Source organism: Pyrus communis, chromosome 6 (assembly GCF_041283825.1).
Source record: "Pyrus communis isolate YQ-2024b chromosome 6, ASM4128382v1, whole genome shotgun sequence".
Taxonomy (NCBI): domain Eukaryota; kingdom Viridiplantae; phylum Streptophyta; class Magnoliopsida; order Rosales; family Rosaceae; genus Pyrus; species Pyrus communis.
Window position 1 is genome coordinate 5,270,830 of NC_142570.1, and position 21,509 is coordinate 5,292,338.

General features: G+C 36.8%; 1 protein-coding gene and 1 long non-coding RNA gene across 12 annotated transcripts; one reads left to right on the forward strand and one right to left on the reverse strand.

The window, feature by feature from the left end:
• Positions 1 to 389: 389 nt before the first annotated feature.
• On the forward strand, positions 390 to 3,408 carry LOC137710462 (26S proteasome non-ATPase regulatory subunit 6 homolog). Its single transcript, XM_068449484.2, has 8 exons — positions 390 to 685; positions 795 to 909; positions 1,570 to 1,660; positions 1,770 to 1,915; positions 2,008 to 2,227; positions 2,348 to 2,456; positions 2,640 to 2,808; positions 2,956 to 3,408. Exons 1-8 carry the CDS (start codon positions 550 to 552, stop codon positions 3,128 to 3,130), a joined length of 1,161 nt encoding a protein of 386 aa, XP_068305585.1. The 5' UTR covers positions 390 to 549; the 3' UTR covers positions 3,131 to 3,408.
• A 59-nt stretch (positions 3,409 to 3,467) lies between these two features.
• LOC137710337 (uncharacterized) lies at positions 3,468 to 20,521 on the reverse strand. Of its 11 annotated transcripts, XR_015963458.1 has the most exons (11): positions 19,923 to 20,521; positions 19,314 to 19,411; positions 19,078 to 19,179; positions 18,845 to 18,935; positions 14,961 to 16,836; positions 13,498 to 14,007; positions 12,626 to 13,269; positions 11,508 to 11,583; positions 11,146 to 11,365; positions 4,356 to 5,414; positions 3,468 to 4,054 (listed from the first exon to the last, which is right to left on the reverse strand). It is a non-coding gene; the product is annotated as an uncharacterized LOC137710337 (long non-coding RNA). The 11 variants fall into 11 exon arrangements; XR_015963456.1 differs by lacking the exons at positions 3,468 to 4,054; positions 4,356 to 5,414 and having other exon boundaries at positions 10,994 to 11,365; positions 14,961 to 16,598; positions 16,687 to 16,836; XR_015963459.1 differs by lacking the exons at positions 3,468 to 4,054; positions 4,356 to 5,414 and having other exon boundaries at positions 10,994 to 11,365; positions 12,626 to 12,768; positions 13,179 to 13,269.
• Positions 20,522 to 21,509: the final 988 nt, after the last annotated feature.

Below are 21,509 nucleotides of genomic sequence, written 5' to 3' on the forward strand. Positions count from 1 at the left end.
TGAGACTTAGCGCACCCTTACTCATTTAATGTAGATAATACCATTTGTTCAAAAAAAAAAAAAAAAATGTGATACAAAAACTCCTATATTTAACTTTAAAATGAACTTAAATTCCCTTCTAATACATACGAGTTAAAAATTAAAAGCAAATTTGACTTGGTATGCCCTAGATATATTGAAACTTCCACCGCCACATTATGAATTTATGAGTCTTATACGATTTTATAACTTTATAACTTTTGTAACCAAATTCAATTGAAGAGCAACTTTTTAAATAATTTTCCGGTTCTATCCGGTCCGGTTCACCATTCAAATGCCAACCTCTAGTTATCGTGTCATAAAAAGACTATAAAGTTACCATTTACTTCCCTTAATTACCAATTTACCTTTCGTGTTGAAAAAGACAAACCTGTTACGGAGCGAGAGAAGAAACACCCCTCACTAGGCCAAAAAACACTGTCGTTTCACTTCCTCCTCCTTCAAGCAAACACAAAGAACTCCCCACTCGGAGACCTAACTCACCGACCGAGTCTCCACCACCGATTCCAAATGGAAGCCCAAGAGGGGACGCAGCAGCCACACCTCGTGCTCGCAAACAAACTCTTCCTTCTCTCCCATTCCGATGTCCCGGACATCGAAAAGGTCCAACTCAGGGAGGAGGTTTTTGCCTCCGTCAAAGACGACGGTAACATCGCTGATTTTTTACTAAACTGAACCGGTTTTCACATTGCCTGTAAGTTCAATTACGGTTTTTGCGTATCGGGAATTGAGTTTCGGTTTGGGGGATTTTGTAGATATGGCGCCGTTGTACGAAACCCTAGTCGCCGAATCGGTGCTCAAGCTGGACCAGGGCGTTATGGACTCGATGAGAGCGAAGAACCAGGAGGAGCTCAAGAAGCTCGATGAAAAGTGAGTGCTTTATTGGGTTTTTTTTTTTTCCGATTTTAATTTTGGCTTTGGTCCAGATTCTGTTTGGTTACTGAGAATTGTGAGAAAAAGAAATAGGGATTGAAATTTATGCTTTGAACTCTTCACTGTGAGATTCGAAGCTATGAAAATTCGCAATTACTTAGGAACTTGTTGAACTAGGCTTACACAAGTGATGTATTTCTGTTAGATCGGGTGCTGATGAAGCATGATTTCTCCATTAACTTATTCGCAATCCGTTGGGCGTTTTACTGTTAATTAAGCAGGTTGACAAGATTTGTTTGAATTGTATAGTGTGAAAAATATTGTTGTTTATACTATTATTATAGCCATTGCGATCAAGTAATTTCCGTTACCTAGTTATATGGTCGGCTTTGTTTAGGATTGCTGATGCGGAAAAGAACTTGGATAACTTGTTGAATTAGGCTTTACACAGGTGATTTAGTTTTGTGAGATTGGATGCTACTTGAGTATGAGTTCTCTGTTGACCAACCGTTGGGATTTTTACAGTGGGCTAAGTAGAATGACAATATGTGTTTGAATTTTCCAGTTTGAAGAACATTGTTATTTGTGCTATTATTATAGCTGTTGTGATCAAATAGTTTCCTTTACCAAGTAGCTTATCTGGTTGCCTTTGTTTAGGATTGCTGATGCGGAAGAAAACTTAGGGGAAAGTGAGGTTCGAGAAGCTCATCTGGCCAAGTCCCTGTTCTTCATTCGTATTGGCGACAAGGTATATAAGTTGTAACTTATTTGTTCCACGAGTCATATCTGCCTTTTATTTCCCCCCTTTTAGTGGTATTCTCCAATTTGACTTTAAACTTCTTCCCTTATGAACCTAGGAGAAAGCATTGGAACAACTCAAGGTAACGGAAAGCAAGACAGTTGCAGTTGGGCAAAAGATGGACTTGGTCTTCCATACACTGCAACTCGGTTTCTTTTACATGGATTTTGACCTCATTTCTAAGAGTATTGACAAAGCGAAGAAGTAAGTAGTAGTGACATGGATCTGTGACCTGCATTTTTTTGTTTAAATCTGGTAGTTGAGCTTTGTTTGTAACCATTGTATCATGATATCAGTTTATTTGAAGAGGGTGGTGATTGGGAAAGGAAGAACCGTTTAAAGGTGTATGAAGGCTTATACTGCATGTCCACTCGCAATTTTAAGAAGGCTGCTGATCTGTTCTTGGATTCCATTTCTACCTTCACCACTTATGAGATATTTCCGTATGACATCTTCATATTTTATACCGTCCTTACAAGCATTATATCGTTGGACAGAGTTTCTTTAAAACAAAAGGTAAACTGCTTTCTTACCACATCTTTTGTGATTTCGCCTTCTTGTTTTATATGTTTCTACCATTGTGTTAGTAATGTTTGTTCTTACAAGAAATTATTAATTTCAAACAATACGTTTCAGGTCGTGGATGCTCCAGAAATATTGACAGTGATTGGGAAAATTCCCTACCTTACAGAGTTTTTGAACTCTCTATATGATTGCCAATACAAATCATTTTTCAAAGCATTTGGTAAGTAGATCTATGCAGCGATAAATGTCTGACATGATACATTAATCTATCTGCATGATATTAGACTTTTGGTTTGCATGTTCATAAGCTACCTGAGCTTCAATTTGGTCCTGTCATATATCAACCAAATCAATAAATTTCATGGTTGTAATTTCTTTCTTTCTTTTATTTTTTGTTTTTCAGCTGGCCTGACAGAGCAGATAAAGTTGGACCGTTATTTGCACCCACACTTCAGGTATTACATGAGGGAGATCAGAACTGTTGTTTATTCTCAGTTCTTGGAGTCCTACAAGAGTGTTACTATTGAAGCTATGGCTAAAGCTTTTGGCGTGACCGTGGATTTCATTGATCTGTAAGTGACTGAGTCTTATGGTTACCTCGTTTCAGGTTTACTTTATATAGTTTAAAAAAATATGGTCCCTGATTTCGTGGAGATGCTGTTAAGTATTTTACTTTTAAGTGCTTTCTGTATGTATGTAACCCATTCTACGACATACAGGGAGCTATCTCGTTTCATTGCAGCAGGGAAGCTTCATTGCAAGATTGACAAAGTTGCCGGTGTTTTAGAAACCAATCGTCCTGATGCTAAGAATTCACTGTACCAAGCAACCATCAAGCAAGGGGACTTCTTATTGAACCGTATCCAGAAGCTATCTCGTGTCATTGACCTGTAGGTAGGCTTTCTGCAATTTGAATGCGGTCACAATGAAATTCAGAGCAGCATAGCAACTTGTGCGTTTTCACTTTTAATTAGATAAAACTAAGTTGTATTTCTCCTTTTCTCCGAATTTGTGTAGAACCGAAGTACTTGTATCGAGATTGTCCTTTTCTTTTCCAAGTGCTATTCTTTCATGGTAGCTTTTTGAGTGTGTGGATACAATCGTATTGCTCTTGACTCTTGCATTGAAATTTTATTGAATTGGCTCGGTGCGAGAATTTGGAACACCTGCTACCTACTGTGTTTAGTAGCTGTTATTTCCCTAATTTCTCAATGTTTGAAGCGTCATTGGATTCGATAAAAGATGCACAAGCATATGATAGCATATAACAAAAGTACATACATTCTTGTCTAACCCAATACAAGAATACAGATACAATACAGCAAAAGTATTTATCCAATACGGACGATCGGAAATTAATAGTTATTTACTAAAGTACGGCAACTTCTTAAACCAGTACAACACCAAATACAGCAAATCCAATCTAAACCACTTGTTGGAACCCTGCAGCTCCCTCTCTACCTTACACTTTCAGAAAGACGGAATTTTGTACGGGACAACGGCGGCCTCTAGAGGGTACTTTCGATGTTCAGTTTTTAGTACGCTTAGGATCTCTTGCAGTCTGCCATACATTGACCAGTACTTGTGTCTTGGCTTTAATGTTGCAACCATGTATTTTCACATCGCTGGTCGACAGCCTGGGAATCAGTAGCGGAACTTGAGGGTGTAATTGAAGAGTTTCCTTGATCACCGCCTTCAAGTAGTGCATTTCGACCAAATCATCCTCTCTATCTGTTTTGCTTGCAACCATACCCCTCCCCTCACCCTGTGACTTGTCAATGACCCTTGGATTCCTTATAAGCTCAGCCATCGCCCACTCTAGGATTGTATGTGTGGTATCAGTACCCGCAGTAAACATATCATGCGAAAACATCGATGATTAGCAAACTAATTAATGTTAATTATATTTGTATTGTTGAAATCCTTCAAATATTTGATAAGTTTTTAATATTATTTACTTAATTTGTTAATGTTAAGTGTCGCTGAAGATCAAGAAGATGATGAAAGCAGGCACATATGACGTTGGTAGGCAAAAATTGGATCAACGTGATTAGTGCGGTTAAGCACGCAATCACCATAGACATAAGAAAATGCCTAACTAAAAAGAGAGGGTACGTACTTGCTGGAGCAGTATGACCACCTTTAAATAATCGACCTTGAAACAAAATCCAGGATTTATTGAGAGAGCTGCTGCACCAACTGGACACCCACAAGAGTAGCCAAGGCCTCCATATGATCTGCACGCCCAATGTATGCAAACCCTTGCAAGCTGACGATCGATGTGGAACAGCGATGGAGTTCAAGAGGAGATCCTTTACGCAAGCCATATCTAAATCTTCAGCTGATGTTGGCAGTTTCCGATCGAACTTCTGCACTACATTTGCCAAAGCAAGCTCAATAATAACCGAGGAAAACTGAATTGCTGGGCAGCTCCTCCTGGCAGCTCCCATACGGAAGGGTTTGGAAGTCAATCCCTTTGTAATCTATTAGGCCATCTCCAACCAAACGAGGGTCAAATGACTCTCTTTGGCCCTATAACCTTCTAAGAAATTATATTTTAATGAACACTATCAGGCCATATTTCACATCTCCAATCGAATGGGCCAAAGGCCATAGGCCGAACATAGCTCTGTGACAAAAAATCATCTCCAACTGAGGAGGCCAAAGGGTCATTAGCCAAACATAATTTATTATTTTAATTAAATTAATATAGTTGATTAAATTAAAATAAGATTTTGGGACATAGGAAGATTATTAGAAATGAGATAAAATAGTATAGAATTGTGAAAAGTATGTGAGAAATGGTGTAGGAAAAAAATTAGAAATTAAAAAAAAAAAATTTGCCCAAAAAGAAATGTAGGCTGGTAAAAAAAAAAAAAAAATATCATCCAAAAACAAAGTAGGCTGGGCAAAAAATATCCTCAAAAAAAAAAAAAAAAGGGGCTGGCTGGAGACGGTCAGCCTGCTAGCCTGATTGGCTGGTTTTGGTCCGGTGAAGTCCACAAGCCCTTTGGCCTAGCCCTCAATTGGATACGGTTTTTGTGTCAGTTCAAGGTATTTTCGACCCTATGACCCTTAGACCGGATTGGTTGGAGATGGTCTTACACTATTCACAAACCTCTAAAATTTCATTAAAAATTTCCTGCCGGCACACAGCATCAGCGAAGCAATTATAAACCTTCCTAATCGAGTCGCCAGCTCACTTCGATTGTTGGGTTTTCTCAGCCATACACACTCTTTCTCTTCTACCCCAACACTCACAGATATCGATTCGTCACTTCCCCAAGTTCTGATTTTTAAGCCGCACCGCACCATCATTTTCCTGTCTCTTGACATCACGATTCCGCTCTATTCGGTCCCCCATCTTTGTTCCAGATTCAGCAAGAGTTATAATCTGGCAGATTGAAACTTGTTACTTTCACTTGATACACTGACTCGATATATAAAAAACAGAGCACAAATACAATAAGTCCTAATATTTGAAATGCGAAAATGGGGTTCGCATATTGAGAGAGGTTCAACTGAAGATGGCTTGAAGAAGAAGAAAAAGAAAGGCTTGCAGAAGATGGCTTGAAGAAGGAAAAGATAACAACTGAAGAGATAGTTGAAGAGGTAGGAAATGTAGATGAAGTCCCAAACTCTGTTGCAGAAGAAAAAGATAACAACATATATATAACCTAGAGCACTAAAATGAAACGGTAATTCAAAAGCTGCAGCACACATGCACCCAGTCCTCCTCAGCTTCAGCAATCAGCAAGTGGTCTATGACCGAGGAAACAGAGGTGCAAGGGCGCATCCCCTCCATTTTCCTCAAGTAGTTTTTTAAAATGCGGGCAGTCGTTAAGCATGTGGGTACCAATCTCATAACAATAAACACACTCAAGGCGAACAGCACGCCCGCGCTCTACTACATAGCCCTTGCCAACCTGAGTTACGCCTTTTGGGAGCCGTTTCCTCCAGGGGCACATATCATACCAGTGGTCAGGCTCAGAGCAAATTGCACAACTAGACGGCATAGAGGAAAATGTGCCTGGCTTGATTATGAGTTCATCAGCTAAGCATGTGGGATTACTGTCCTCCTTGAGAAAAGTTGGAACAGTATCCTTCTCCTCAAGCTGGAATTGAGTCTGAGAGTCTTGAGCAGCCTCTACTTTTGTGAGATGAGTCGTTGGAGAGTCTTTAACAGAATCTATTTCTTTATTCTTACCTGCATCTGTGTTTTAGAGAAAAGCATTGATACATTAATCAGTGGCGAACCAAAGATTTAGCTCAAAAAAAAAAAAAAAAAACCAAATTAACTAAATATGTTTCAACAAATTATGAGAGTGAGGACATTCGTAACTTGAGACCACTTCAATATTAGAAAGAGAACAAACACTATACCAATAACTAATAACTGGTAAGAAACATAAAATATGAAGTAAAAAATTTTGACCTTTCACAATTGATAGCATTTTTAACAAGTTAATTTACAATTATCCAATAATGCATTTTAGTTTTCAACAGTATAGATTTGTTTTATGTGAACGCACAAATATTAACCTATAGTCTTATTAGCCTACAAGCTGTATCAACTACATAGTTAAAGTTAACTCTTTGTATAACCAAGTGAGGGGATAAGCTAAGTAAGTCAGAACATCTGGGTTCAGGCCCTTACTTGTATTCTCGATCTCGCTCATTCAATCATCATGTACTTTTTACTACTTCATGCTCAATTACGCTCCACACAGGTAAGAAATAGCTACTTGAAATATTTCTGCACGAGTGGCCGGCCAGGCCAAATCAAACAGAACTGCGATATTTAATTGCTTGAGAAATGAGTATCTAGCTTAGCTACACAATTCGGTTTAAAATTCTACTCAGTAACTGGGAAAACCAATCAAAGTTGCAATACTTAATTGATTGTAAAATAAATCTCTAGCTATTAATAATTAAACACCGAAAAAAATTGGGACCCTAATTAAATTCCAGCACCGGAATCCTAAAAAACATATGCAGCCGCAATTGAAATGCATGAAACCCTAATTAAACATAATGCTGCTGCTAATCTTCCTCCACACAAACCCTAAGAACAAAAATTGAAACAGATAATCGTCCTTCTCACAAACCCTATAAACTAAAATTGAAAAGCATACCGATACTAGGACTCTGAACCTCACCTCGGAGCTTCGTGGGTTGGGCCGGAATTGGACTCTCCCCCTCCGCGGGTTCTCCTGGTCCGCCTTCGAACCGGCGTTTCATGGTTTTGCGTTTGTCAGAGAGAGAGGGAGAGAAGGGGGCACCAGTTTGGGTTTGGCGACAATTTTTGTTTATTTTAGTGAAATAGTTTTGGGGATAGTAAAATTTTCAACGATTTGACTATAATACCCTTCACAGTTCACAGATTATGCTTTCTTTTCCTTAGTTTCTATTTATTTATTTACTTATTTTGCGTGTAAAAATAATCATTGACCGTTTGTCAATTCAGAAAATTCTCAAACGCACAAAATGCGTGTCTTGTGCCTTTTTTTTTTGGTACATCGCATTTTATCTCCTTAGGTTTCGGTACAATTACAATTTCATATAATATCTTTAAAATATTTTAATTTCATATAACCGTTACAAAATCTGTTAAATTAACCGTTAAGTGATGACATGGCAAATATGAGATTCTCATTTATACTGACGTGGCTGCTATATTTATGTCACATGACTAAACACTTAATAAAAAATTTAGAATTATTAAAATAATTAATTTCTTCCGTCCAAACATAGTGTAAACTTTCGCTCTTCCTCGGTTAGACTACACGTGAGTTTTATTAACCAAACCGTTCCACTCTCTCTCCCCCTCTAGACCTCTGATTCGCCTTAATCGTTGAACCCAATTTTTCCAATTCTTGCATTTCAACCTAGAAACCCAGTTTCCACCGGCTCTTGAGATTGACGGCGATCACCCAACACTGAAAGGAACGCTCTCCAAATCGATTCCCAATTTCCCACACTCTCTCGGTTTGGTTCTTCAATTGTCGTCGTTTGTTGTTGTGATTGACTTCCTCTTTTACAAATTCCAATTCTTGTTTTTGTTTTCAATTGTTGTTGTGATTGAATTGGGTATTCTCTTATTTGGGTTTGCAATTGTTTGGTTCTAGAGTGACAAAATTGGGTGTTTTGGGTTGGATTTTGTTTACTATTTCAACCGTTTAGTTCGTGATTTGTTCTATGCCAATTCAAATTGACCGTGGATTTGATTGGCTTGATTTAGTTCTTGCATCCAATTTATTAATTTTTTAATGTTCTTGAATTGTGCCAAGAAAATGTGGGTTTCGTAGGAATTTTGCCTAAATATTTGAGATATTGCAACTGGACCTCTAATTTTTGCAATTCTTTGATTATATGTTTGATGGGTAATTTGGTTTCGTATCGATATCAAAATGTTGCTTTGGTAGTAGACCGTAAAAGAAATCAGACACCTTTAACTTAAGCTTTCGATGGGGTCTGCTAAGAGCAACTCCACCCCTAAGGACTTTGCGCTAGCACCCAACTCATTTATCCACTTTAGTGAACAGTAATATACCCTAATGAACAGTAATAGGCCAAAGCATCTCCACCCCTAAAAAAATGTGCTGGCACCCAATCTAAAAATGCGCTGGCACAAACGATCTCTACCCCTACAAAATGCGCTGGCACCCAGTCTATTTAAAATATTAAATAATTTTTTTATAAAATAATAAATTAAAAAATAGTTTAATTTTGGATAGGATTTTTAACCAATCTTGTCACGCCACGTGTCATTATCCGAACGTACTATTTTGTGAATAGATTTCCGCTAAGATTTTCAACTAATCCCGACAAACCACGTATCACTTCCTGTTTACAATAATTTAGGCAAGATTTCGATAAGATTTTCAACCAATCTTGTCACGTCACGTATCATTATCCGAACGTACTATTTTGTAGATAGATTTCTGATAAGATTTTCAACCAATCCCGACACGCCACGTGTCACTTCCTGTTTATAATAATTTAGCCAAAATTTCGATAAAATTTTCAACCAATCACATAGTGCCACGTGGCATTATCTAGAACCTCATCTTTTCTTTTTTTGTCCATATAAACCCTACATCCCTACATCCATCCTCACACTAAACTCAATTCTTTTTTTTAGCTCAGAATCCTTCTTTATCGTTTTCAAATCTTGAGTTCTTACAATGTCTTCTTCAAGGAGAGTGTATAAACAGTTGCAAGAGCATCAGAAAAGGTTGTTGGCACAACAGGAAGAATTGGTCAATCTTGACGAAGGTGGATGCGAAGATGAGGCATATAAATTACATAAAAATTACATAAGAAATTACATAAAAATTGCATAAGAAATTACATAAGAAATTAAATAAATTAAAATATTGATGTGGGTGGAATGCATATAAATAAATAAAAATATTGTTACCTGATCCGCTAAACATGTCCCACTACGCAGATTACTGGAAGCATGAGAGATGGCATTTTTCCAACAAGTAAAGGATGCGTTGAGTTTTTTTCAACGACCTTGAAGACATTGACTAGATCTGGCATCTTTTCCATGTGCATCGCAAAACGCTTTCGTAATTTTACTCCACATTTCTTGCTTATCCATCTCATTACCCGTAATCGGATCATGAGTAGTGTGAACCCAACATTCACACAACGTAACATCTTCAATAAGCTTCCACGAAGTCATTTTTTTCTCTCAAAGTGTACAAAATATTCAAATGTAGAAAGTGTAGAAAATATTGAAATATGGTGTAAGGTGGAAGATGAGGGTTAGGTATTTATAGAAAAAAAAATTAATTTTTTAAAATTTTTCTGTATTTTTTTTTTAAAAAATCATAATTTTTAATAAGTTTTAATGTTGTCAATTAATCTGGATCGTTGGATTTGAAAAATATTCAAATCCAACAGCCAACGAGCTGCCACGTGGCCAACGGTCAAAATTCTGACTGTTGGGCTTTTTTTTTTGTTTTATTTTATTTTTTTGGTGAAAAAATGTGGACTGTTGATCTGTAATCGGATGGTCCATTTTAAAATTTTAATTTAATTTTTTTTTACCGTTGGAAATCCAACAGCCTACAAAAACTAGCCGTTGGAAATCCAACGACTTTGAGGAGGGCCACGTAGCCCTCATCCGGGTAAACAAAAGTGGGCTGACAAGTGGGCCCCGCCGCCTGCACCCTTGTCTCCTACTTGCGCCCAGTTGCGCGCCAGCCAAATAGGCCAGCTTCTAGGTTTGTCCGAAATGGGCTGGTCTGTTGCCTGGCTTGGGCTGGGTGCCAGGCTGTTTTGCAGGCCGAAGCACTTGGACAAGGTGCTGGCCTTTGTTTTGGACAGGGTGCTGGGCTATTCCACCTCCTGTGGAACTGCTCTAATGCAGGTAGTGGGATCCCTCACGTGCAGGCTAACGAAAAAGGACGGACGTTAAAATTTGGAATAAATTTTAAAAAACTTTACTACAAGATTTTAAATCTGAATTTTCTTACCGTATCATCCAAATACCTTATGACCACTAAAACCATTTATCTGATTTGGCCCATTTAATTATTTTAAAACTTGTTAAAAAATAGGGTAAAATGAGTGTTTTCTTAAAATAGTATTGATGGATGAGAGTCAACAAATTGGGTCATTTTCTGCGTATTTAATTTGAATTTGCCTTTTAATCTAAAACTGCACTAAAACGGAAAAAGCTTTGAACTCGGGTACAATGAGATTAATACGAAGAGGCCCTAGTCACGGAGGCAATCGATCACATGTGCACAAACAAAATAAATATTGATTCATATGAATAAAAAACAGTTTGTCACTACTTATCAAAGCATCCAAAAGCAAAACAAGGATATCTGAGCACTCCTCTCTTTTCCCCATTTTACATAAAACACAGCATCAGCGAAGCAATTATAAACCTTCCTAATCGAGTCGCCAGCTCTCACTTCGATTGTTTGGTTTTCTCAGCCATACACACACTCTTTCTCTTCTACCCCAACACTCGCAGATATCGATTCGTCACTTCCCCAAGTCTGATTTTTAAGCCGCACCGCACCATCCTTTATCCTGTCTCTTGACATCACGATTCCGCTCTGTTCGGTCCCCCATCTTTGTTCCAGATTCAGCAAGAGGTATAATCTGGCAGATTGAAACTTGTTACTTTCACTTGATACACTGACTCGATATATAAAAACAGAGCACAAATACAATAAGTCCTAATATTCATATTGAACTAAAATGCCTAAGAGAAACTAAGGATATAGTCAAAAGCTACTCTTACTCGAGGATGAATAAGAGTAGCCATGCCTGGAGAAAGTATGTAAAAGTTTACTTCCACCAACCAAAAGAGCACAAACCTGCAAAAAATAGAACTTGTTTTTAGAAAAATAAAATAAAATAAACTTTACGAGGCACTTTCACATACATGTCGATCTCATATCTGTCATCACTCGATTTAACATACAAGCGTGAAAATTAAATACGCAAGTACTAACAGACCTCTCCATCACGAAGATCTGTCCATATTTGAGAATTCCAAAAACCCCAACAGACATACATAGAGTGAAAAAGAACACAATAACCCTAATGACACCTTAACTTGCATATCATAAGTCAAGAAATTAGTTTCCCTTAGGTGATGACAAGCATTGGTAGAGAGGTCCTATGAATATGCCAAAATATGTGATACCTCATTACAAAAGAAAAAGAATATCTAAGCCTGAAATACTCTGGACACTTGCATCATATATACTAAGTCCAATCGGATGGCAGGTATTCAACAAGTTTTTCATTTAACAGAAAAAAAAAAAATTTACCTAGAAAAAAATATAATCTATTTGTAAGATGAACGTTATTAGCAAGACCAGTTGGAGCGTACATGGAAGTTATTGAGATTAAAAGAGTCTACAAAAGCATGTATAAAAATTAAAAAACAACAATAACTTTTAAAATAAATAAACAACGAGTGTAAACCCACACACAAAGTGTATGTGAAATGTCTCATTTTTGTTTTTAAATTTGAAGGAAAGAGGAAGATAGTGAAAGAGAACGTGAGAGTAAGGAGAGAGGGAGGGAGGTTTTTTTTTTTTTTTTTTTTTAATTTTTAAAATTAGAGATGTTTAAATCATCTGTAAGTGATGCTTAAACAAAAAACAGCAAAATTATGTTTTATGAAATTACATTACTACCCTTAACTTTTTTGTTGTGATAGAAAACTAAATAATCTTTTCACCTCTTTTGGTTGACAAAGAGAGTTCTGTTATAATATGGAGTTTAGATAAGCGAATCATATCTACATGAACTGAGAAGACTAATAGCATATAAGTTGTATCAACTACATAGTTAAAGTTAACAATTTGTATAACCAAGTGAGTGGATAAGCTAAGTAAGCCAGAACACCTGGGTTCAGCCGTTCAGGCCCCCTTGTATTCTCGATCTCACTCTTTCAATCATCAAGTTCTTATTACTAACACTTATACTTCATGCTCAAGTACGTTCTACACAAGTAATAAATAGTTACTTGTTCTACACGAGTGGCCGGCCTGCCAAATCACAAAACTTTTATTAGTTCTAGAAACCTGATAAAGTCAAAAGCTAGACTTGTTGATGAAGGAAAGCTACACTCATTGATCGGTACTCAAACTCGAGGATGAGTAAGAGTAGCATTGTTCCATATATTGGAAAAACAGAAATGTGACAGTTCCAAGCGAAACGCTGAAGATCTGTGTAATTGTGCGAAAAAATGTTTGGGAAAATTTCAAGGGTTGATGAAATGCTTGTTTAGAGGCAGAAAAAGAATGAAAATATGCTGATTTCATTTGTGTTGCTGCCTCCCTCGGCTCTCCAGAGCTTATACCCCAATGGACAAACTTTGCAAGAGGAAACATTCGCTGCCGAATGATGTGGAGTATTACATTGAACTTTTCTAGTTGAATTTGTTTGCATGTTTGACCTTTTGTAACATGGCAAGCCACTGTCGGTCCACTCCTTTCGGACACATTGTAGTACAAAAACATCATCCTTGTCTGAAAATTTGATTTGCCCTGCTCGTAATGAAAAATAATGAACGAAGAGCAAGAAGAAACAAAAAATGCATATATTTTCCATACGACAATTTTTTGGGATCGCAGACATTATAAATTTTACGTAAGAGCTGATTTAATTAGATAGTTATTGAATATCTCCTTAATCAGCTAAATATGACCCTTATTTGAAGACAACAATAAAAAAAAATTGCACATTTTTCTATACCATTTGTAAAAGCGACTCACTTGAAAACGCAGTCTATTTTCATAGTCCTCCTCAGCTTCAGCAATCAGCAAGTGGTCTATGACCGAGGAAACAGAGGTGCAAGGGCGCATCCCCTCCATTTTCCTCAAGTAGTTTTTTAAAATGCGGGCAGTCATTAAGCATGTGGGTACCAATCTCATAACAATAACCACACTCGAGAAAAACAGCACGCCCCCACTTTACTACATAGCCCTTGCCAACCTGAGTTACGCCCTTTGGGAGCCGTTTCCTCCAGGGGCACATACCAGGAAAGTGTCCATACTCAGAGCAAATTGGACAAGTAGACGGCATAGAGGAAAATGTGCCTGGCTTGATTATGAGTTTAGGACGGGCTAGGCATGTGGGATTATTGTCCTCCTTGAGAAAAGATGGAAGAGTATTCTTCTCCTCAAGCTGGAGTTGAGTCTGAGAGTCTTGAGCAGCCTCTACTTTTGTGAGATGAGCCGTCGGAGAGTCTTTAACAGAAATTTTTTCTTTATTCTTATCTGCATCTGTGTTTTAGAGAAAATGTACAGATACATTAATTAGTGGCGGACCAAAGATTTAGCTCATGTGGGGCATAACAAAAAAAAAAAAAAAATTAACTAAATATGTTTCAACAAATTATGAGAGTGAGGACATTCGTAACTTGAGACCACTTTAATATTAGAAAGAGAACAAACACTATACCAATACCTAATAACTGGTAAGATACCTAATATATGAAAGCAAAAAAAAAATTTGACCTTTCACAATTGATAGCATTTTTAATAAGTTAATTTACAATTCCCACTCTCACACTCTCAGAAATATGAAACACGTTTTAAATGGAGAACTGAAAAACTGCTACTCTCCCCATTCATACTATTCTCAAACGCAACATCATAAAAGAAACGAGAAGTTCGCGAGGGAAGACGAAACTAAACGAATTGCAATCCCTACGTGCGTGGGTAATTCCTACAGGTATGTCTCAGACTTTCCTCCCGATAGTTCTGAAAGTTCTAAAAGCTCTGTAAGTTCTGCTTTAACTATGTAAGTATTATCTTCCCAAGTTCTATAAGTTCTGCTTTAATTTTGTTGACAGGAGTTAGAAGAATTTCGTGTTTCTGACATCTGAAGCAGCAAAAGCAGTCCTCAAGAAGACAGTGCGATACTTAATTGATTGAGAAATGAGTATCTAGCTTAGCTACACAAATCGGTTTAAAATTCATTGTAAATTAAATCTCTGGCTATTAATAATTAAACACTAAAAAAATTAGGCATCAAGTCAAGCAAAACCTTAAAAACAGGGTGCAGATTGCAACAAACATATGCAGCCGGAATTGAAATGCATGAAACCCTAATTAAACACAATGCTGCAGCCAATCTTCCCCTAAAAGCAAAAATTGAAACAGAGAATCGTCCCCTCACAAACCCTAAAACCTAAAATTGAAAAGAATACCAATACTAGGAGTCCGAATCTCACCTCGGAGCTTTGTGAGTTGGGCCGGAATTGGATTCTCCCCCTCCGCGGATCCTCCTGGTCCGCCTTCGAATCGGCGTTTCATTGTTTTGTGCTTGTCACAGAGAGAGATGTTTGTTTTTGTCGAACAGAGAGAGATGTTTGGCGACAATGCTTATTTTTCTGAATAGTTTTGGGGATTCTTAAACTTTCAACGATTTGACTATAATACCCTTCCCGTTTAGCAGATTATGTTTTCTTTTCCTTATTTCTATTTATTTCGCGTGTAAAATTAATCATTGTTATTATTCCTAAAATAACCTTTATCACATCACCACACCATTATTATCTATCCTCTTGGGAAATTTTATTTAGACTCATTTATTCTCTTTCTACACCCAACTTATTATTTTTTATCTTGAAATTCTAAATGTGCGCAATAATTTTCTCTTTACACTCAAAATGAAAAAAAATAAAAAATAAAAATAAGCACTTAGAAACTCCTGCCATCCCATCTCTCCAACTTCCAACCACTCTCAATTTATACCCCTCTCCAACCCCCCACAACCACATTCCCTACCACCCACAATGAAAACCCCAAATATCTCAACCATCACTATCCCCATCTAATCTTTCTTGTTTGTACATTCTCTCTTGCTGCTCAAGCATGCAGGAGCTACAAGTATTTCTAGGTGATGGTGGTATCTCTGGGCGTTTACCATAACTCTCAAATTTGATCCCAGCTAAGCTTTAGATACACCATATGGGTGAATCAAGTGTTGGCACAACATAAAGACCCGAACATAGAACGACTCAAGGCTTGCTTCTTTCTAGGTTTTGCAATGGAAGTTCCATTCATAGTTGGATTCAGTCTGCATTAGAAAAGAGAGTTCAAACAATTGAGTTGGAGTTTTTCGCTGATGGTTTTGCTAGCTTCCAACGATATGCATTTGCCCGCAAGCTATTATGTATTAGTATCAGTGCAAATAATGAAATACAGGGTCTATGTTGGAGCAGTTCTTGCATTATGCATGGGAGAACTTAATGAGTTTTGACAATCCAAGTCTACACTCTTGTAGACACACTCCCTGTTTCAAGTCCCTCAAAGTTATTCATTTGCTACAAATTAGAGTGAGTAATGAAGTTCTCGAATACCTTTTGTCTAACTATCCAGTCCTTGAATGACAAGTTAGAGTGAGTGATGCCTGAGATCTTTGGAGTTTTCGTTGTGGGTGGTAGGAGAGGTGGCAATGGAGGGTTAGGGATGGGTAGAAATTGGGAGTGGTTGGGGTTTGGAGAGATGGGGTGGTCGAAAGTTCTTAGTGCTGTAATTTTACTTTTTTTTTTTTGTTCTTTTTCATTATGAGTGTAAAAAAAGATTTGTTGGGCACTTTCGGAATATCAAGATAAAAAATATATGTTGAATGTAAAAAGATGATAAATGAGTCTCAATAAAATTTCCCTTTATCCTTCTCCTGTTTCCACCCCTAGTCTCTCCAGAACTTCCTTTAGCAGCAAAATGTGTTACTTTGGCAACCCAAAATCGAATACCTTAATTAAACTTGTGAAAATCAGGAATTTTAATAGACTAAGATTACCTTCAACTCAACAACGCCCATAGAAAAATCGATCGACGTAAAACATTCCATGATTCTTTAACAACTGACAGATACACACTTGCATTGAGAAAATCGATCGACGGAGGTCCAAGTAGAACAGAAAATGCAGCAAGAAAATGAAGGAAACTAACCTGGATAAAGGGGTGGTCTTTCAAAAATTGTCTAATGCAAGGATGAGAGCACGAAAATGTGGACCGCAAAAAAGAAGACAAGCTATGAGAGCATGTTTCTTCTCAAATACCATTCTAGATCTTGTTCCACAAGCTATGAATCTCTTGATTCTGTATTACTACAGCAAATCACTTACACTTGTAGCAACTATCAACCATTCAAAATTTATGAAAATTGAAATTTAAGCTCCAAACGAGAAGAGACATGACGTGGCCGAGAGGAGAGGACTTGCTTGGTTCAAATTCATCTTCAATTTTCTTGTCGTAATCGTTGGCAGTATCAACATTTTTCACCCTCATTCCATCAGAAAACAGTAAATACGAATGATGGTGTGCATCACTTGCACCCGATCCATCATTGTAAACATCAGCATAATGCAACTCCCGAGCACCGTATCTAATCCCAACTATTGGACACTTACAACTATAGTCTTCTTTGCATTCTTTGTCATGGTTGAAATCAAGGACATAATAAAAAATGTGGCTGCTTGGAACTCCATGTTCCATGTAGCATACATATGTTGAAAATGCAACCCTACGTCTTGGTTTACAAGGGCAGTTCTACTATTAGCAAGTGCTTCCATTGATGCATTACTTTTTGCCTTAAGACTTTAAATTATCAACTAAATTCTCCGTTGCTCCAAAGTCACCGCACACCAAACCAACAATAGATGGGTTTTCGAGGATTGTTTGAATCTTAAGGTTATCACTTATTACTCAAGAAAAAAAAATGCAAAATGCACATCTAAAGACACTGAAAATAAAAAAGAATAGTGGATTAATCGAAAATAATAAATGAAGATAAAGAAAATTATTGAGAAAATTACTTCTAATGTCTTCAAGATCGACGATCCTTGCATCCGATCCCAATGTAAAGCCATGCTCCAAGAGCATGGCTGAATAGATTACTGCAGAAAGTGACTTTTTAAATGACAGAATTTCCCGGGTACTAAAGTTTTACCCATGCTCTTGGACTATGGCTTCACATTGGGATCGGATGCAAGGATCGTTGATCTTGAAGACACCAGAAGTAATTTTCTCTATAATTTTCTTTATCTCTATTTATTATTTTCAATTAATCCACTATTTTTTTTTATTTTCAATGTCTTTACATATGCATTTTGTATTTTTTTTCTTTAGTAATAAGCGATAACCTTAAAATTCAAACAATTCTCGAAAACCCATCTATTGTTGGTTTGGTGTGTGGTGAATTTAGAGCAACGGAGAATTTAGTTGATAATTTAAAGTCTAAGGCAAGTAATGCATCAATGGAAGCACTTGTTAATAGGGGAACTACCTTTGTAAACCAAGACGTAGGGTTGCATTTTCAACATATATATGCTACGTAGAACATGGAGTTACAAGCGGCCACATTTTTTTATTATGTCCCTGATTTCAACCATGACAAAGAATGCAAAGAAAACTGTAGTTGTAAGTGTCCAATAGTTGGGATTAGACGCGGTGCTCGAGAGTTGCATTATGCTATTGCTTACAATGATGGATCGGGTGCAAGCGATGCACACCATCATATATATATATATACTTTCTTTTTTTTTTGTTTGCTCCTTGTACCTAGCTTTGAAGGTAGTATGTATTTTTAATTAACAATTATAGTGAGTGATTTTGGGTTAAACTATTCATCGGCCTATAACTCCTATGCTAGCCTATAACTCCTATGCTAATCTCAATTAAAATCATTCATATCAAATTGTGTGTGTAAATTAAGCACCGCACTTCTGCAGTATGATTCTGTAACTATTAATTTATTTTTTTAATTTTGTTAATAGTTTAATTAGTATTTTCTTTGATCTTTAATTGACTAGTATTATTTCATTGTATATAGGTTTTTAATAGACAAAATTATCCGTCCAACAAACAAAAAAGGTGATGAAACAATAAAAGCCTTTCAATTTTAAGTTTTAAGTTCTCATTTCCTTGAAAGTTAAAAACTAAAAATTGAAAGCCAAATTCGAAAAACTCGTGGCCTTTTGACATCTATTTCATTTTCAACTTTTTGAAAACTGAAGACCAATTTGATTACCACTTTCAATTCCCACTAATTTTGAGATATCCAAACTTACAAAGACTAGAATATGTTATCTTGGAATTTTGTGGATACCTGTGGAACTCCGTAAGTTTGGATATCTCAAATCAGCAGAAAGTCTAGGGAATTCCTCGACATAACTAAGTGCTTATATTGGACCTCTGGCCTGGTGGGATAACCAAACATTCACAATTGTAAGTCACAGTAACTTCAACGGTATAACAGATAGATACAAAGTGAAAATTACAGAACTCTCAAAGGGCATGAAGAACAGATGGCAAAACATATATAATTCAGGTCAAACTTACTTCTAGGTAAACTCCAATTGCATTGGCCAACTCCAGACGACCAACATTGTAGGCTGTAACCTCCCCAGATGATGTTGCATCCGTGTTTTTAACACTTCGCACCTAAAACCCCAGATCAATGAAAAGAGTCAATCGCGTACGCTGAATCTAAAACAACAATTAGCAGTGTATAAAAGAAATTTTAAAGGACTCTACGAATAATTAATAATTCAAGCGATCATTAAAGCTGATATTACCTATTCCATGTGAGGCATTTCCACAGGCATCTGCAACATTTTATAAGGTTGCCCAAAACTTTTAGAAATACCTCTGTGATTGCTTTCTCGTCTATTTTCTGAGAACACAAAACATAACTATATCAAAATACTTCACATTAACAAGTCTATTTCGATACTCATACGTCCCTTATAACATGAAAGAAAAGATGACCATACCAAGAAGCAATAATCAACAGGAAGTCTGGGGAATCGCTCGGTATTATACCTAAGTGCAGATATTGCACTCTAACCTTGTGAGATTAACTAAATATTCAAAATTTTAAGTCAAAAGTAGCTTCAACTGTGTGACTAAATATTACATGCAAAAAAGTAAGATCAGATACATTAAAATATATTTCACAAGACAAAAGATACTCGTTTATAGTTTTGTGATTTATGATTACTAACCTAAGTTTTTTTTTGACCATCCATGGCCAAAGATAAGATACAAAGGGTAAGTAACAGGACTCTTGATTGAAAGTAATTCCCGACGAAAAATGCATCCCGAAAAAATCCAGTACGCATGCAAACATCATATCTCACTGGAAATTTGAGGGAACGTCTTGAGAAGGAGAAGCTAAAGCTTACCGAGTCGGGGACGGTTGGGTTCGTCGAGAGTCAAAACATAAACTTCTGTTTTCCTCCGAACGTGGCACGGCCAAGCAGTAGCAGAGGGCCCTAGGTAATTTTGGGAAGTTTGAAAGGTTGGTCATTGAAGATGGTTTAGTGGCGGTTCTCGGTTTTTTCGAGAGGGAGAAGGAGAGTTATGGAGGGGGAGAGGCAGGACAGGCATAGAGTTGCGAGGGATGAGAGAGGCGACAGGGGCAACGGGAGATGTTTGAGCAGAGTGTGTGATGGATAATGGTTGACAAGACTGGGCTTTTAAAACCCATCAAAACTATATTTAATTCCCAACTGCTCTCACTTTAATTACCACCAGAAACAAGGGCAGGGCATTCACCCGGCACTCAAACAAGAGCAGGGCTTTTCTGTTGCTCCTCGAACTGTTTGGACAATCTTCTTGAAGAAGATGTTGTAAAAATTCAAGATTTAAAAACGATGAAGAAGAATTTTGAGCTAAAATGAAGTATTGAGATTGGTTTCTGAATGATGATGGATGTAAGGTTTATATGGACTAAAAAAGAAAGGATGAGGTTATGAACATTGCCATATGGCACTCTGTGATTGGTTGAAAATCTTATCAAAATCTTGATTAAATTATTGTAAACAAATAATGACACATGACGTATCGGAATTGGTTAAAAATATATCCACAAAGTAGTACATTTGGATAATGACACGTGGTGTGATAAGATTGGTTGAAAATCTTATCGAAATCTTAGCTAAATTATTGTAAACAGTTAGTGACACGTGGCGTGAAGAGATTGATTAAAAATTTTATCCGAAATTAAAACTAAATTTAAATAAAATTTATTATTTTATAAAAAAATTAATAATATTTTAAATGGGTTGGGTGCTAGCATATTTTGTAGGGTTGGAGATCGTTTGTACAGTGTATTTTTAGACTTTGTGTCATCGTATTTTTTAAGGGTGGAGAAACATTTGGCTAATTTACCGTTTATGAAGTCTATTATTGTTCACTGTGTAGATTAAATAGGCCGAGTACCAACCTTTTTTTTTGAGGTGGACTTGCTGTCAAAATTAAATCCGAGCAGTGGTGCGCTCTGCACGAGGGAAATTTCGAATTTTGAAACTGTCCCGCGTAGATTTACACAATTTCGGTATAACTTTGTTCATTATAATTCTAATTTGAGTTCCATTTCCGGCCATCTGTTTGTTAAAATGAGTACCATTTTAAAAGAGTAAAATAAGAGTTGAAGGGTGAAGAAAAATTGAGGTCCACGCTGAGGGTTCCTGTAGTGTCTCAAGGGCATTTGGTAATTTTATTACTACTGAAAATACAATATATTAAATTTCAAAATGAGATGTCACAAATCATTTATGAAAATAATTAAAAAAAAATCATCTTTGTACATATATAAACTCCTATTAGTACACATGTTGATATATAATACCTGCAACATAAATTAGTCAACATAATTAACCAGTGATGGGGGTCGAAGAAAAATTGAGACAATTTACTTGTTATGGATGTAGAAGAAATTGGGATATAAACTGTGAGCATGAAGAATGATGCACAATATTTAATTTTGG

Bases quoted from the DNA above. Each gene is read 5' to 3' on its own strand.
- LOC137710462 (XM_068449484.2), top strand. From the start codon at position 550: ATGGAAGCCCAAGAGGGGACGCAGCAGCCACACCTCGTGCTCGCAAAC. The intron at 1,661-1,769 runs GTATATAAGTTG...TTATGAACCTAG, and splicing joins TCATTCGTATTGGCGACAAG to GAGAAAGCATTGGAACAACT. The intron at 2,228-2,347 runs GTAAACTGCTTT...AATACGTTTCAG, and splicing joins GAGTTTCTTTAAAACAAAAG to GTCGTGGATGCTCCAGAAAT.